The sequence below is a fragment of the Diaphorina citri genome, unplaced genomic scaffold (genome assembly GCF_000475195.1).
Source record: "Diaphorina citri unplaced genomic scaffold, Diaci psyllid genome assembly version 1.1 scaffold150, whole genome shotgun sequence".
Lineage (NCBI taxonomy): Eukaryota > Metazoa > Arthropoda > Insecta > Hemiptera > Psyllidae > Diaphorina > Diaphorina citri.
Window position 1 is genome coordinate 235,668 of NW_007377587.1, and position 15,673 is coordinate 251,340.

The 15,673-nt window shown below is 36.9% G+C and overlaps 2 protein-coding genes and 1 long non-coding RNA gene across 5 annotated transcripts in view; 2 read left to right on the top strand and 1 right to left on the bottom strand.

Annotated features, from left to right (window-relative positions):
• Positions 1-2,524, bottom strand: part of LOC103505103 — a 30,158-nt gene extending 27,634 nt beyond the window's left edge. Inside the window, exon 1 of the mRNA XM_026820482.1 lies at positions 2,494-2,524. The gene's annotated coding sequence lies outside the window, so the exon portion shown is untranslated. The remainder of the gene's footprint in view (positions 1-2,493) is intronic.
• A 322-nt stretch (positions 2,525-2,846) lies between these two features.
• Positions 2,847-15,673, top strand: part of LOC103505105 (unconventional prefoldin RPB5 interactor-like protein) — a 16,493-nt gene continuing 3,666 nt past the window's right edge. The window contains exons 1-4 of one of the 3 annotated variants that reach the window (XM_017442272.2): positions 2,847-2,956; positions 3,237-3,367; positions 5,247-5,496; positions 6,208-6,593. In XM_017442272.2, the coding sequence (XP_017297761.1) occupies positions 3,311-3,367; positions 5,247-5,496; positions 6,208-6,218 (318 nt within the window). In that variant the 5' untranslated portion in view covers positions 2,847-2,956; positions 3,237-3,310 and the 3' untranslated portion in view covers positions 6,219-6,593. Of the gene's footprint in view, positions 2,957-3,209; positions 3,368-5,246; positions 5,497-6,207; positions 6,594-15,673 lie in introns of those variants that run through there. The other 2 variants (XM_017442271.2, XM_026820483.1) reach the window with 2 other exon arrangements.
• Positions 6,611-9,034, top strand: LOC113465318. The gene is made up of 2 exons (XR_003390339.1): positions 6,611-6,747; positions 8,268-9,034. It is a non-coding gene; the product is annotated as an uncharacterized LOC113465318 (long non-coding RNA).

Consider the following 15,673-nt stretch of genomic DNA (forward strand, 5'->3'; position numbering starts at 1 on the left):
AAAGAAAGGAAGAGAAAGAAGAGAGAGAGAGAGAGAGAGAGAGAGAGAGAAAGAAAGGAAGGAAGAGAAAGAAGAGAGAAAGAGAGAGAGAGAGAGAGAGAGAGAGAGAGAGAAAGAGAGATAGAGACACATCGGAGTGTTTAATTTCATATTTTTATTATTTGCGAGAAAAAAAAAAAAAAAAAAAAAAAAAAATGTTCACAAAGGTTAGTATTGAATCCATAACTTCTCAACTGTCAGTCGGATAGTAATAAAAGTAGCTCCATTCGTATTGACTAATCAATTCCTTATTTAATCGCGGACATCTACATTTAGTTTTAGTTCTAACAGATACGAGGAAGTGGTACTCACCAGGCTTCGTATTGGACATACCAGAGTAACCCACAATCATCTCTTTAAAAAACTACCCCCTCCTATTTGTCAATTTGGCTCTGTTTTGACTGTTATTCATATCCTGGAGTGCCCTACACTAGCCCCTGCTCGTACATCCCTCCTCCCCCAACCGAACCTGGGCGATGATCCCGATGCCATCGAACCCCTTTTCACTTAGGTATCTTAAATGTATCGATACTATCGATGCATATAAATTAATACAGTCGAACCTGGATATAAGAGAAAAATTTCTGGGCCCTTCATTTTTGAGCCAAAAAAGGTCACACCTTTTTTTTTTTTTAAATCCACCCCCCTTTCCTTTAGATCCGCATCTGCCCCTTCTAAATCAGATCCTAGGATGCTTTGAATGTCCACATACGAGTAATACGACTATATTGCGTTCACATATTTATATGACAACTAGATCTTCTAGTTTGTTTTCAAAATATGAAAACTTATTCATTTGGAGACCATTGATGACAGGTGACAGGAAACAAATAAATTTGCATAGTAGGTGAATAGTTGAATACCGAACAGTTAACGTCCATCACATTTATTATTACTTACATTAACCGTCATCATATGGAGAAAAACCGATTCCGTCCGAGAAACCAAAACCTGGTGTGTACTACTTGCGTAGAGCAGAACTAGTTGCGTACTAAATTTACGTAACTTCTCAAATGAAGACAGATAGTGCTAAAAGTTGTACCATTCGATTCGGCGTGAAAAATCACATACACAGATTAGAATATTAATATTTTCCAAATCTTACTGTTTACCAAATAAAGGTTAAGCAACATTGACTTTGGTTAATTTCTGGATGGGTGACTGTCCAATTTTTAATTGTTACAGTCGTGTCCGTGGATCATACTGAGAAAGCATACCAAATTTCATCGCTCTACGACAAACCGTTCTTGAGATATTTTGAATACATTGTACATACGTACAGACCATGGGCTGAAAACAATTTTTTAGTCCGTCCTTCCTTCATTATTACAATAGTAATAAAAAGGTATAAGGGACGGACTATTGTATTCGCTTCGGTGTCGTCTGTTACATTGCTGTTGAACCAATGATCCTGGATTACGAAACCTAGATCTTGACCACAGTGCTTGATGAAAATTAAAACAAGCTGGGCCCGTCCCTCCGGGAATTTTTTAGCCCGTAGTTTATTCGATCGTGATTAGAGAAAATCAGTACCTATGTACTACGTACATACATACGTACAGACCATGGGCTAAAAATCACTTTTTTGACATCAGGGGATCCCAAAACGGATATTTCCACCCACCGATTTTGAACATTTGGACCGATAAAAATCACTTTTTTGACATCAGGGGATCCCAAAACGGATATTTCCAACCATTTCCCGATTTTGAAAATTTGGACCGATTGCAATAGGGCTCAACCACTTTTTTTTTTCTTCGCTGATAAAGGAAGTTCGAAACACGCTGATTTCAATAGAAATGCTTAAAATTTCATTTGAGGCTTCCTAAGAGGAGAAATCTTCGTTTGAAATTTTCGAATTTTGAAACGCACAAAATTTTCGCGGGCAGCCATTTTTTCGTGATGACGTCAGTTCATGCGAGGTCGTAAACCATGGCTGCTTCAACGTTATTTTTTTGCGACCTTTGAGGGGGATTTAGGGACCGTTTGGATGTTTTTGAGTGCGCCAATGCACTTTTTGGGTACTTTTACATCGGAATAGGACTCTACCTCGAAAAAAATTGTCATTTGGTTGAGCCCCATTAATTTTCGCGGGCAGCCATTTTTTCGTGATGACGTCAGTTCATGCGAGGTCGTAAACCATGGCTGTTTCAACGTTATTTTTTTTGCGACCTTTTAGCGACATTTTAGGGGATTTAGGGACCGTTTTGGATGTTTTTGAGTGCGCCAATGCACTTTTTGGGTACTTTTACATCGGAATAGGACTCTATCTCGAAAAAAATTTTCATTTGGTTGTGCCCCATACTTTCATTACTGGTATAGCTCCGCTATACTGTAGTAATAGAAAGTAAAAATATATGCCTGGATCGAAAGAAAAAAGTCCCTAGATTTTGGAAAAAGTCCCTAAATTCCTATGCACATAAAATTAACCTAAAACCACCTAAAATAACTAACCTAATTTAAAGAAAATTTGAAAATTATTAACTGTGCACGTATTAATTTAGGTCACAGGGGTTTTATTTCAACATTTTTTTTTTTTATTTTATTTATTTATTTAAAAATTAAAATCAGATTTAAATTGGTGTTAGGTTTTAAATTGGTGGGCTTTGTCACTCAGGACATCATTCACATCATCTTCAGACCAAAACAAAAACAAAGCACAAACGAAAAATCAAAAAATGTGCAGAAAAAACTATCGATAGTCAAGCTTCAACTATCGATAGCGTTCGATAGTCAAAACTATCGATAGTTATCGATAGTGCAAGTGTGCAAGTGCTATCGACTATCGATACTCGATAGTTCTCCTCCTCTAGTCGTGGTCTCGTGGTTGTGCTTATGTGCTTACTAGCTGAATTCCGTCGCTTCGCTCCGGAATCCCGCTAGTTCATCCCGAGGCATGGCCAAACTTGTGGAAAAGGTGTTCTTATAATAATACTAGCTGAATTCCGTCGCTTCGCTCCGGAATCCCGCTAGTTCATCCCGAGGCATGGCCAAACTTGTGGAAAAGGCACTAGCTGAATTCCGTCGCTTCGCTCCGGAATCCCGCTAGTTCATCCCGAGGCATGGCCAAACTTGGGGAAAAGGCATGGCCGAACTTGTAGTTATCAAACTAAAAACATAAACGAAACTCAAATATTAGGCGAGCGAGGAAAAGTTTTCTCTCCTTAAGATTGTGCTTGTGGACTGATAACTTATAGACTCTGACCTAGTACTAGTAGGTAGGGACCTAGTACTAGTAGGTAGGTAGGTACCCTGAAAATTTTGACTCAAAATGGAGACATTGTTTCTGAATGAACATTCTTCAAAACTAAAATCTGTTCTTGAACTGGTAAGTTTTATTATGTACAAGCTGTTGTACCCATGCATTGCCACCACACACCTATCCCATTCACACACAGTTGCTCAAAAAAAAACAAGCGGGGCCCGTCCCTCCGGGAATTTTTTGATCTTGGTCAAAGAAAATCAGTACCTATTTATGTACCTACCTATTTTATTTAATATTCAGTTTATTATTATTCTTGATTTGATTTTTTGATTTTACTTTCATGTAATGATTTAAAATCAAGATGTTCTCCCTTTATTCCCAATATAATGTTTAAGTCACCCATCCATTTATTGGCCTTCCTCGGCATTGCTTAACATAGGTAACACTAAAACCGGTCTTGAATTAACGACTGAAGTGTTATCTAAAACTTTCTCACTTTGAGTTCATAGGTTGTTGTGACAAATTTCAAGATCAGAGCTCATTTGTGTGAGAAGATGTGAAAAAAAAAATCCCACAATTACTCAATTAACTTTAAGTCACCCATCCATTTATTGGCCTTGCTCGGCGTAGCTTAACATAGGTGATGCTAAAACCAGTTTTAAATGATCGACTGAAGTGTTATCTAAAACTCTCTCACTTTGAGTTCATAGGTCATCATGACAAATTTCGAGATCAGAGCTCATTTGTGTCAAAAAAATCCCCCAAAAATCAGTTTTTTGGCTTTATGGTTTTCTGGACAAAATTTGCACCACCATTTTCGTGATCATGGTAAAAAGACCTTTAATTTGATATATAGGTTGACCAGGTTTGGATAAGTCCTTCTATGGGAACAGACAGACACACAGACGACACCGAAGTGAATACAATAGTCCGTCCCTTATACCTTTTTATTACTGTTGTAATAATAAAGGAAGGACAGACTAAAAACAGGTCACCCATCCATTGTCCAGCCTATCTCGGTGTTGTTTAACATAAACTAACCAGAATATAGCCTAAAACCTTCCCGGGAGTGTAAGCACTAAGCAATAAGTTGAAAAAGTTTCTATAAATCTGGTAAAAATAAAATTGGATTTCAAAAAAGGATGGAAATATTAAACCTAACAACACATCAGGAATTAGAGACCTTATTAAAGTTTACAAACTTGCAAACAAATTATCATTTCCGTTTTAACACCGATGGAAACAAATTTTTTAACTTCAACGTATCATAATAATTAGTAATTATGCAGAAGCCATGACAATGGAAAAGAAAGCTCCTTTTTGTTTATAACCTAACCCCATAATAACACTAATCACTGCTCTAATTGTGAAAACTCCTTTTTGTGTTTAACCTAACCCTATAATAACACTGGTCACCGCTTGTTTGTGCCAGTTCCTTTGGTAGCAATCTCCACTGACATGACTTCTGCACAAGAACCGTATCATCAAGGAGAGGTCATAATATGAAACTAAATAAGGAGAGAACTTCAAAGAATTCAAGATCACACTTTCTAACAGAGTATTTTGAGAAATGGAACAACCTACCTGAATATGTCATCCAATCTACATTGGTCAACCAATTCAAAATAAGATATGACAGAATCAGGTAGAAAAAAAAAAAAAAACTTCTATGTAAGGGAAACTTCAAGTTTGAGCATTTAAGTGAAACTGGAACTTTATCAGATGGAGTTGTATTTCCAGAGAGATGGAGCGTCAAGAGCTAAACACTCCCTGCTCCAAGATCTTCTAAGTAATCTTTGTGGAACTTGGGTCAAGTTTTCCTTGTGGAACATATCCATAATCCCTAATATGAGTATCATCAGATTATAACTACCCAACCCTAGAAATTTTTGGGTTCAGTATTTTCCTTTAATAAAGGGTCTTCTGAAGAAGAGAAATCATTCATAACTCAACTAAAATTCCACAATGAAAATATTACTCTTTTCTTCCATCTATTTTACAGGCATTACAAACAAATGAATCCTCTGCTTCAACATGGATAGGCTACAAAAAAGATCTTGAAAGTGTCAAGACCAATTTGAAATCTTACTCTGAAAAATTTGATATACCCATAATGATACCTTTGTGCTCAAAAGCAATGATACCAGGGATATTAGTTCATACGAATCAAGTCCTGGTTGGTCTGGGAGACAGTTGGTTTACCAGAGTATCTACAAAAAGTGCTGTGGAAAATTGTGAAAGGAAAATTCAATGTAAGTTATTTATTTATTTTAGTATTATAACCTTGTAAATATAGAATTTTGAGGGTTAGGTAGTAAGGAGCCTCTCCAGTGTTCCATCACTCCAAAAAAGAAGGGAAAACTGTCTACTTTCATATGGTGAAATGAAGTTATACCTTCACCAAATTCCAAGTCTCTAGTTCATACCATTCTCAAGGTATTGTTAAATTACAACATTTACAACAAACACTGCCTAAAAGCGGTCAAAATACCGCCAAGTGTTGCACTGATTTTCATTAAAAGTTGCTGTCACATCCTTGTCATATTTGACAGCTACATACCAAATTTCAAGTCTTACCGTTCTCAAGATATTTTGTTTACAGACAGGCCAACAGACACACATACACACACTCACAGACCAATGGCTCTAGGGACCTCAAAACGTGTTTTGGCAAAAAAATTCACCATGAAAAATTTGACCTGATTACATTACTTTCCTTCCTAGGTATAGGACAGAGGTTTCCAACTTCCATGTGCATGTAAGCCACATGCTACATTGGTAGATATTTCGTGGGCCACCAGTACTGAGTTGTACATAGGGGAGCATTGTAGGACCCCCCCCCCCCCCAAAAAAAAATTTTCAAAAATGCAGTGTAATGAGCGCGTGGGCCCCCCCCCCCCCCCCCCAAAAAAAAACTTTTCAGAAATGTAGTTTCAAAAAGTATTCTCCTAATTTAATTGCAGCTGAACACTAAAGAGGGGTCAGTTTCCATGACTCAATGATAACTACACTAGTCTTGCACTCGGCAGAGCCGGGTTCAATGCCCAGCAGAGTTAGACCTTTTTTTGCATGCAAACTGTTCTACTTTCATGACAGCCTCTCAAGAACAATCTAGTATTGACTAGCCATGGAGATAAATGCACATGGCGAAATTTTCGACCCAGAATGAAATAAAGGAGGTTCGAAAGTAGTGGAGGGAAGTTTCGAACGCGGGCCACAAAATGGTTTGGCGGTTGGAAACCCCTGCTATAGGATAAGGAAAGTAACAAGCAGGACCCGTGCCTCCGGGAATTTTTTAGCCTGTAGTTTATTCGATCGTGATTAGAGAAAATCAGTACCTATGTACCTACCTAATTTGTTTAATATTCAGAAAGAGAAAAGAAATATCATCAAGAAAAGAACAAACAGGAGAACCAAATCAAAGCTACTGTGGCTGAAGAAGAGTTATGGAGAAGACTTGATGAACTGGAACTTCAAGAAGAACTAGAAGATGAGTTGCTCCTGTAAGTTAGTAGCTCGTTTCCCGTCTTTTGGCGTGATAGTGCGACCATCTTGACTGCGTCAGGACGCTTTGTATTTTGAATAATTGTCTGAAAGAGGGGCCTGTTTGTGAAATTTTGCTATTTGTTCTATGAAAAAATTCCAAAAATTAAAGAGTGTCTCACTTAAGGGAGATGTTTTCATACATGGGGAGCCTGTGGGTAAACACCTAAATTATAGTAAACACCATACATTCCCGAGAAAATGCTTTGGTAACCAATGTGTTGGAATTGAAAATTGACCTCAGTGTTAAGATTCTTAGAAGGAGGAAAAAATATTGTTGATTTATAATAGTATCTAATATATAAATTAATAATAAAATATGTACTACTAATACAGGGTGTTTATAAAGTTTTGATGACTAGGGGTGGATTTCTCGCGAACCACTTAGAATGTCAAAAAATTCCGCGACAGTTATTTCATAATATTTAAGTTGATCTTTTTATTATTATTATTATTATTATTATTATTATTATTATTATTATTATTATTATTATTATTATTATTATTATTATTATTATTATTATTATTATTATTATTATTATTATTATTATTATTATTATTATTATTATTATTATTATTATTATTATTATTATTATTATTATTATTATTATTATTATTATTATTATTATTATTATTATTATTATTATTATTATTATTATTATTATTATTATTATTATTATTATTATTATTATTATTATTATTATTATTATTATTATTATTATTATTATTATTATTATTATTAGTATTATTATTATTATTAGTATTAGTATTAGTATTAGTATTATTATTATTATTATTATTATTCGTATGAAGTTGCGGCCGATATTTTAAAAATTGAATAGGCCAAAACTCCGGCCCTGGTTGTTGGATCGATCTTAACTTGCACCAATGTACGGACGTTTTTCAAGACCTTTAATATGGTGTATCACAAGTGGGGGGTTCTCATTTAAGATTTATAAGTTTCGGCCATAAGGGGAGGCCGAGGACACAACTTCATATGAAAAAATTGATCCCCCAAAAAATTATGATATAGGTGTCTCGGCGTTTTCTGACATTTTGAGTGGTTCTCGAGGAACCCACCCCTGGTGAAGATTAACCCCTTTATTTTGAACATTTAACTGTCAAAATTTTCAAAAGAAAAGAGTTACGGTGGCACAAATTTTCATTAATACCTAATGGTTTCTTCAATTTAAAAATTTAAATTGATCATGTGTGTGAAGCCATGTGATGTGTTCAAATCCGCTTGAACCCATCTTTAAGACTTACTATTACTGGTGGTTCCTTGAATTGTAATCTCAAATGAACCACCAAATTCTCCACATCTTCTGATAAATGATTTGCCAGCTAATCATGGTTCCGTTTGGTCTCATTTTAGTTTTTGATAAAATGAAACTTGGCGCATGATGATTGAGAAATATGATCTTCATCACAAAAATTGGGATTTATCTCAAGTATTTATTATTTACAACATTTATTCTAGGTTAAATGAAGAGAAAGAGGAGGATGATTTATATGACGAAGAGGAAGAACAAAATGACAGTGGACACAGTTCAGAGGAGGAAGAAGAAATAGATGTCAGAGTGAATAGCAACCGTACTGTGATCAGTGATATAGAGCCCCTAGTGCAACACGTTCCTATCTCAACTAGTAGTAGTCACGAAGATAATGTCATCCGAATCCGACACTCGGACCTAACACTTGGACCTGTGTCATACTGTACCGAGTCTCCCTATCAAACACCTGCTTGCATCTACAGGGAATATTTGAATAAGAAGAACGACGCGATGGGAGAAAGATGAAAGGAATGTTCAGTCGGAAAGTGAAAAGTGAACATCCAAGTGGAACATATTTCACTATGTTCGGGTAAAAAGTGACCCAAACAAAACTTTGACTGGCTATAGTATTGAAGTCGCTATGGTAAGCAGTACCTACAACAGGTATTACCTTTTGCTGACTTTTGCTAATTTATGGATTTTATAACATAGGTATGTACAAGCTGTTGTACCCATGCTTCGCCACCACTCACACACATACACACAACACACAATCAACTATTTATTTTTTTCATCAAAGTGATAATCATAACAGATACAAGGGACCCAATTAGTAGTTAGACTCTCAAAACCCCAGGACCCAACTGGTAGTCAATACCTAAGAAAAAATAGGTTCGTCTGGCATTCGTCTGCAAATTGACGCTTCTTTTTATTTATATGTATCAGTACTTTTGTGGAGGCCAACTCTTGACGTTAATTTTTCAACACGAAGTGTTTTTTGGGGTTATCAAAACTTGAAAAAGAAGAAGAAATAAATAAAGTATATGAAGAAATCAAAGAAGAGGTTAAAAAAAAAAATCTTTTCATTTCACATGCTAGACTTTAAAAGATCGGAAATATGCGTCAATAGTATAATTTGGGTGACAAATGAAAAAATTATACATATCGGTCCTCATCAATTTTATCATCCGTTTGGATAAATTTTAATATTTTATGTAGAGGAACTATACTGGGTGTCCTTTGTTCCGAGGATAGAGAATTAGATAATTTTAACTATTTTATAACAGGATGATACATATTTTGTGCCCATCCCGCCATTGCTGGGTCTATTGGAGGCAACGAAATTTTAAATCAACATGTCCAGTCAACCTGGGTAGCTACGACAATTTTACTGGGGGTCTTCGTTTACACTTTTTCGATATCTATCAAAGTTTTCTCTAAACAATTCGGACAGACATACATAAATACATGACCCGTCCATATTTCTCTTTTATATATGTATATGTATATATATATTTAGGCTCATGCTCCTAGTGAAATAGTTATGCACTCAAATTGTTGACGTTTAAAGGCAACCTCCGCGGCCGAGTGGGTATCACACTAGGCTTGCACGCCGGAAATCCCGGGTTCGATTCCCGGCGGGGTCGAAGTTTTTTCGGCTCTGTGCTTGGAGTTCGTGGTGCACTCAGACTCGTGAGGACAATTGAGTAGCTACTTTAATCGAGTAGTGATCAGTGGCGGCAGTACCAGTGTAAAAAGATTGATGATACGAGTAGATAGTAAAGGGCTCTTAGTAGTGCTGTGATATCCAAAAAAACTGTGAATTTGATTTGGTTGATTGTTGACACTTAATTGAACACTCGCTGATGAAAATTTTCCCATATTATCAAACGTGCCGGGAGGTGCGCCAACGCCCAATGTTCGAAGCACCGCCCGGCCTATAGTAACACGAAATAGAGTTCAAGGTTTTTTGCATTTTCAACTCAATACATATATCCTTAAACGAAATCTATTGAAGCTGTAAAGACGGATACCCTAAGTTATGACGTCCGTTTGAAGTACCTACCTATCTGTTGTGTTGTGTGTGTGTGTGTGTTTTTTTTTTTTTTTTTTTTTTTTTTTTTTTTTTTTCACCCTGAACCACCCTGAAAATGACTGTGGCTCTATATTAAACTGTGACCTTCAACAATGATAATATGATATACCTTTTTGACCTTTTGACTTTTATGAGCAAATATTATGATGGCTAGTTCCAATAGCATAGCTAGGTAGGTAAAACAATGGCACTTTATGCTACAATCAGGGCCGTATTTAGGGAGGGGGCCCAAGCCCCCCCTCGGGATTATTTTTTCTTTGAGTAGATACTTTACCTATATAGAATGGTAACAGCGTTATCATTAGTTAACCTGTAAAAAGAAAAAGATATGTACCTATTCTTCGTCGGCAGACATAGCAAATACTCTATACCTACCTACAAGTACCTATCTAAAAGGAGAGGAGGAATTTTTAATTGTGTTAAGTATACTCAAATGCTTGTCACAAATATTGTTCCCCAATTATTACATCTAGTCTACCTCCTGTGATGGGGGGCTCCGAGTTCCGTCCCTGAGCTAAAAATATGTGCTTTATACAGAGTGTTTATAAAGTCCGGGGACCCCTGAATATTTTTTGAACGGCTAAAGATGAGAAGCTAAAATTTAGGTAGTGTTTTATCTTTTCAAATACCATTTTTTGAAGTAGTCGCCAAATTTTGTCCGAAGCTTGGATCGGTCCCAGGGGGGATAGGTAACTTTAAAATCTTAAATGAGAACCCCCTACTTGTGATACATCATATTAAAGGTCTTAAAACAACGTAGTACTTTGGTACAAGTTTGAGCTCGATTCAACAACCAGGGCCGGAGTTAGGGCCTATTCAATTTTTCATATTTCCATGTTCTTCTGCTATTAGGGGAAGCACCAAAAATTAAAAATTCATATCGATTGGTGATTTGTGCTTCAAATAGGTCCCACTAATTATTCATATTGAAATTCGGTCCCAAAAATAAAATTTCGAAACATCCATTTTCACCCCCGGAGGCCATCAGGGCCGAAAATCTAAATTTCATTTTTGGGTCTGAATTTCAATATGATTCATTAATGGGACCTATATGAAGCACAAATCACCAATCGACATGAAATTCTCATTTTTGGTGCTTCTCCTATTGACAGAAGAACATGGAAATATGAAAAATTGAATAGGCCATAACTCCGGCCCTGGTTGTCGGATCGAGCTTAATCTTGTACCAAAGTACTACGTTCTTTAATACCTTTAATATGATGTATCACAAGTAGGGGGTTCTTGTTTAAGATTTTAAAGTTGGGCCCCCTGGGGCCGACCCTAGCTCCGACCTAAATTTTGCAACTACGTTAAAAAATGGTATTTTAAAAGTTAAAACCTACCTTAAATTTCAGCTTCTCATTTTTAGCCGTTCGAAAAATATTCAGGGGTCCCCGGACTTTATAAACACTCTGTATAGGTACTTATCCAAGTTTGAAGGTATACATGTAGACTATTGTATACATTTGCATAGATTTACTCGTACAGGGTAACAAAAAATACTGTATACAGCATTTTTTCAGCTTTCATCATGTACCTACAATCGGTAACATTGAAAATCTAAAAGTACACTGTGTACACAGTTACACACTAAACTCACATAGGAATAGTAATTCATCGAGGCGATTTCGAATTAGTCCAATTCCCGACGCAATACTTACTTTGAACCCTCTAAACCAGTGTTTCCCAACCTTTTCTCTACGATCGCCCCCTTTCAGAATTTGTACAGATTATCGGAACTGTGATCCCCCGCTCCACATAAATATGTTTTAAAATAAATACTAATGATTAAGATTTCCAAACGCAAAAAAGACAGACAATGTTTTATTTCTCTATTTATTTTAAACATATCTGATCATGTTTTTTTTTTTCTATTTGAGCTTCATGGTTAATGGCTCCCTTGGGCCTGGTGAGCTTTACAGAGGCTGGTTATGTCAGGTTCAATATCCGTCAAGCTAAGTCGCAAGTCTCCCCTCTCAACAATGTTCAGCCTATTTCTCAGCTTCGTATTCAAGTTGCCAAAATGGAATTTTTTACACAATAATTATTTTTTCACTGTCAACACTCAATTTCTGTGATTAGAAAGGTAAAAACTAAACCGCACGCGTCAGAAGCAGAGCTGAATGGAATCAGGATCTCGGGATTGCTCGGCAAAACTCGGATGCACGTGCAATATTTTTTCACTCTTTTTTCTCTCTCCCCTCTTCGGATTTATTTTTTAAGACTAAAATAACCAAGTAGGTACCTACCTACTTACATTTATGTTATCGCTCCTTTTATTGATCGCCCCCATGAAAATCTCCATCGCTCCCCGATATCGCCCAGGTTGGGAAACACTGCTCTAAACTATCGGTGGTTAGGGTGGCCGTTCTTGAACTGTGATAAACTGAGGAAATGAGGTCTGCACGACGCGACGATATGTAGACAACTACAAAAATAATAGCAATAACATACATGTTCATAATTTCTTCCTTTAGGCCTGTAGCATACTGTATAGGTACTGTTATTTTTGGTCACCCTGTTCGTTATATACATATACAACTTGTTTATTTACATACTTTTTATTCTCAGGTGTATAGGTTCAGTCTCAGGTATCGCGGACGGTGGGACGGAAATCGGATGATTTAGGCTTTTCGGACGGAACTGGTGTTCCTCCCCTGTGATGTCCACAAAAATATATATATACTAGCTGTTGTGCCCGTGCTTCGCCACGGTTTAGAATATTTTAGTAAGAAAAAAATTCTCCGTCAGTAGGAAACGGTCGCGCTGCGTAAAAACAATAAAGGGAGAGCGTTGATTTATGAGATGAGGGTGATCAGGAGGCTGATGCTTGATTCTCGTTGTAATCAATGTGATCAGTTTCATCATTGCGAAATTAATGTCATGATAAAAAAAAAAAAAATCTGGTGTGAACATCACACGACTTTCCTTATCCTATTAAATGATGCTTAAATTTTGTTCTTCTACCTTAACTTTTACAATAGTTCTAACCGTTTAGTCAGTACAGCTGAAAACTGCCAGAAAGCGGTCAAAATACCGCCAACCATAGCACCTGTCTCAACCCCAAAGTTTCGTGCTGCATCCTTGTCACATTTGTGGAGTACATACCAAATTTCAAGTTTCTAGCAATCTACCTACCGTTCCCGAGATATTATTAAATTATACAGAAAACCACCAAAAGCGGTCAAAATACCACCAAGCATAGCACCGATCTTTACCAAAAGTTCGTGTCGCATCCTTGTCATATATTTGACAGCTGCATACCAAATTTCAAGTCTAGCTATTACCGTTCTCGAGGTATTTTGTTTACACACACACAAATGTAATATAAATGCGCACAGCGACTGGTGCCAGCATAGTAGGTAGACATTGGGTGCTGGATTATTGATTATAAAACACAAAAAAAGGCATTTTTTTATAATTAATTGTCGCTGAATAAATATTCTAATCGAGTTTTTTCGTTCTCCCTTAGACTTGAATGAGGGAGTAAGTACTGCACACTGCACAAGCTATTCCGGGAATCCGGGTTAGATGGTTTCATTGATTTCTTAACGTGAACGTAACTAGTGACTGGTGGCGGAGAGTTCTGTTTTGAATTCATTCCTTGTCCATTGATAAGGTGAAGTGATCGATGAACCAAGGCGCCTGACGACATCTTTACCTGACAGTATTAGAGCTTTCAAATTAATCTAATGCTGCCCGGTAAGATGCAAACAGACGCTCCTATGACGTAATATTGATGTTGCCATTGAATGTAATGAAATATGAACTCCTGTCCTGTCAGGTATGCAGAAGAGTTTTGCCCGCGGCATACTTTTTTCAGAAATGTACCTAATAAATGGGTTAGCAATGAAAATACATAACAATAAGTATTTAAATTAAAATATAATGTACCAGTACCAAAGTATCAAATCTACATCTAGCTGTTTGAAAAAGTACCTTGGGGGGATTGAACACTTGACCCAAAAGAGTACCGAATTGCGAACACTTTGTTTTCAGGCAAAGACCTAATGGAGCAGTTGCAAATGGGTAAAAATTATAAATAAATGGTCGATTCTTATGTAAAAAGTTGGAAAAATACAAATCCAAGGTCAAAACTCCGAAAAAATAACTGTAAAAGGTCGAAAATTCAATTTTTATTTTCCGTTCTAATGAAAGAGTTCAAATATGTGTGACGTCAGACTTTACGCAGTTGTTTTTTTCGTCCGTTAGGTAGCGCCACTATGCAAGCGCGCTAGCGGAGGAGCAGAAAGAACTGCGCAGAAACGTATGCGCACAAACACATTAATGCGTTGCCTGCGAGGGAGATTTGCTCGGGACATTTGATGTGACGTCATCGCCTACGGGAGCGTATGCCGTGACGTCAAAGTTCACGATTTACCGGAATATTTTTAATCGATTTATCTCAGGATCTAGAAGTCGTAGAAGAAAAAGAAAAATTCCGTTGGTCCTCATATTTCCTGCTCTATGACTTTGAAACATCACCCAAGTAAGCGCAACTGATCTATTAAAGAGGATTCTGGCTGTGTAGCTTATTTACATTCACTTAGCCAGGCTCTTTATTTTCCGTAACATAGCTCGTTTCTCGTTTCCCATAATACATACATAATGTGCATTTCATATTGGATCTTTTATCTGTTTTATTCTTCTTCTTTTTCTCTCTTTCTTCTTCTTCGTCTTCTTCTTCGTTCTTCTCCCAATTGATATGATTTTGTAATCGCCGCAGGAGATGGAGCGTGAAAATTAGAAAATACAATATCTAATCTAGCGAGAGAGAGAGAGAGAAAGCGAGAGGGAGAGAGTGGAAGCGAGAGAGAGAGAGAGAGAGAGAGAGAGAGAGAGAGAAAAGAGGTGTCGGAAGCAATTTCCGTCAAGTTTTCCAGATTTTTTTCCCCTTCATATTAAATTTTTCCCTGAGAATATTAGGTATTGGGTACCTGGTTACCTTCATAGATAGAAAAACCTATCTCCTATCTCTTCCGGGGCCGTTTTCAAATCTAAAGAGGCTGAAATCTTCAGGTCGAAAAGTTGTAAGAGCTTTGACTCTCTCTTATCCGCATTACCGAATACACTAAAAGGAAAAGGCCCAGGTCGTTTGTTGAGACTAAAAAATGAAAAGAAAAAAAAATGATCAGTCAAGAATACCTTGTAAGCGCTAGGTTGCAGGTTGCAGATTCGATGTCCACCCGGTACGGATTTTATCCTATCTGTCTTCCTTCTATCTTCGATTTCGGCACGATAAGACCTCAGTAGTTACTGTTCGCGCTATCAAACCTCTTGAAAATAATAATAATAATAATAATAATAATAATAATAATAATAATAATAATAATAATACTCACCAGCTATCGTATTGAGGAACATCAAATACTAAAAGTTGGAGATCTCGCGCCGCTGCCACTTCTGCGTCATGTTGGAATTTCGCATCAACTGTCGCGGCGACATCATCGACGCGCGACGCGTCTGTGGAAGGCCATACTTGATGCCGACACCCACCCGGGGTAGCGCTTTGATGAC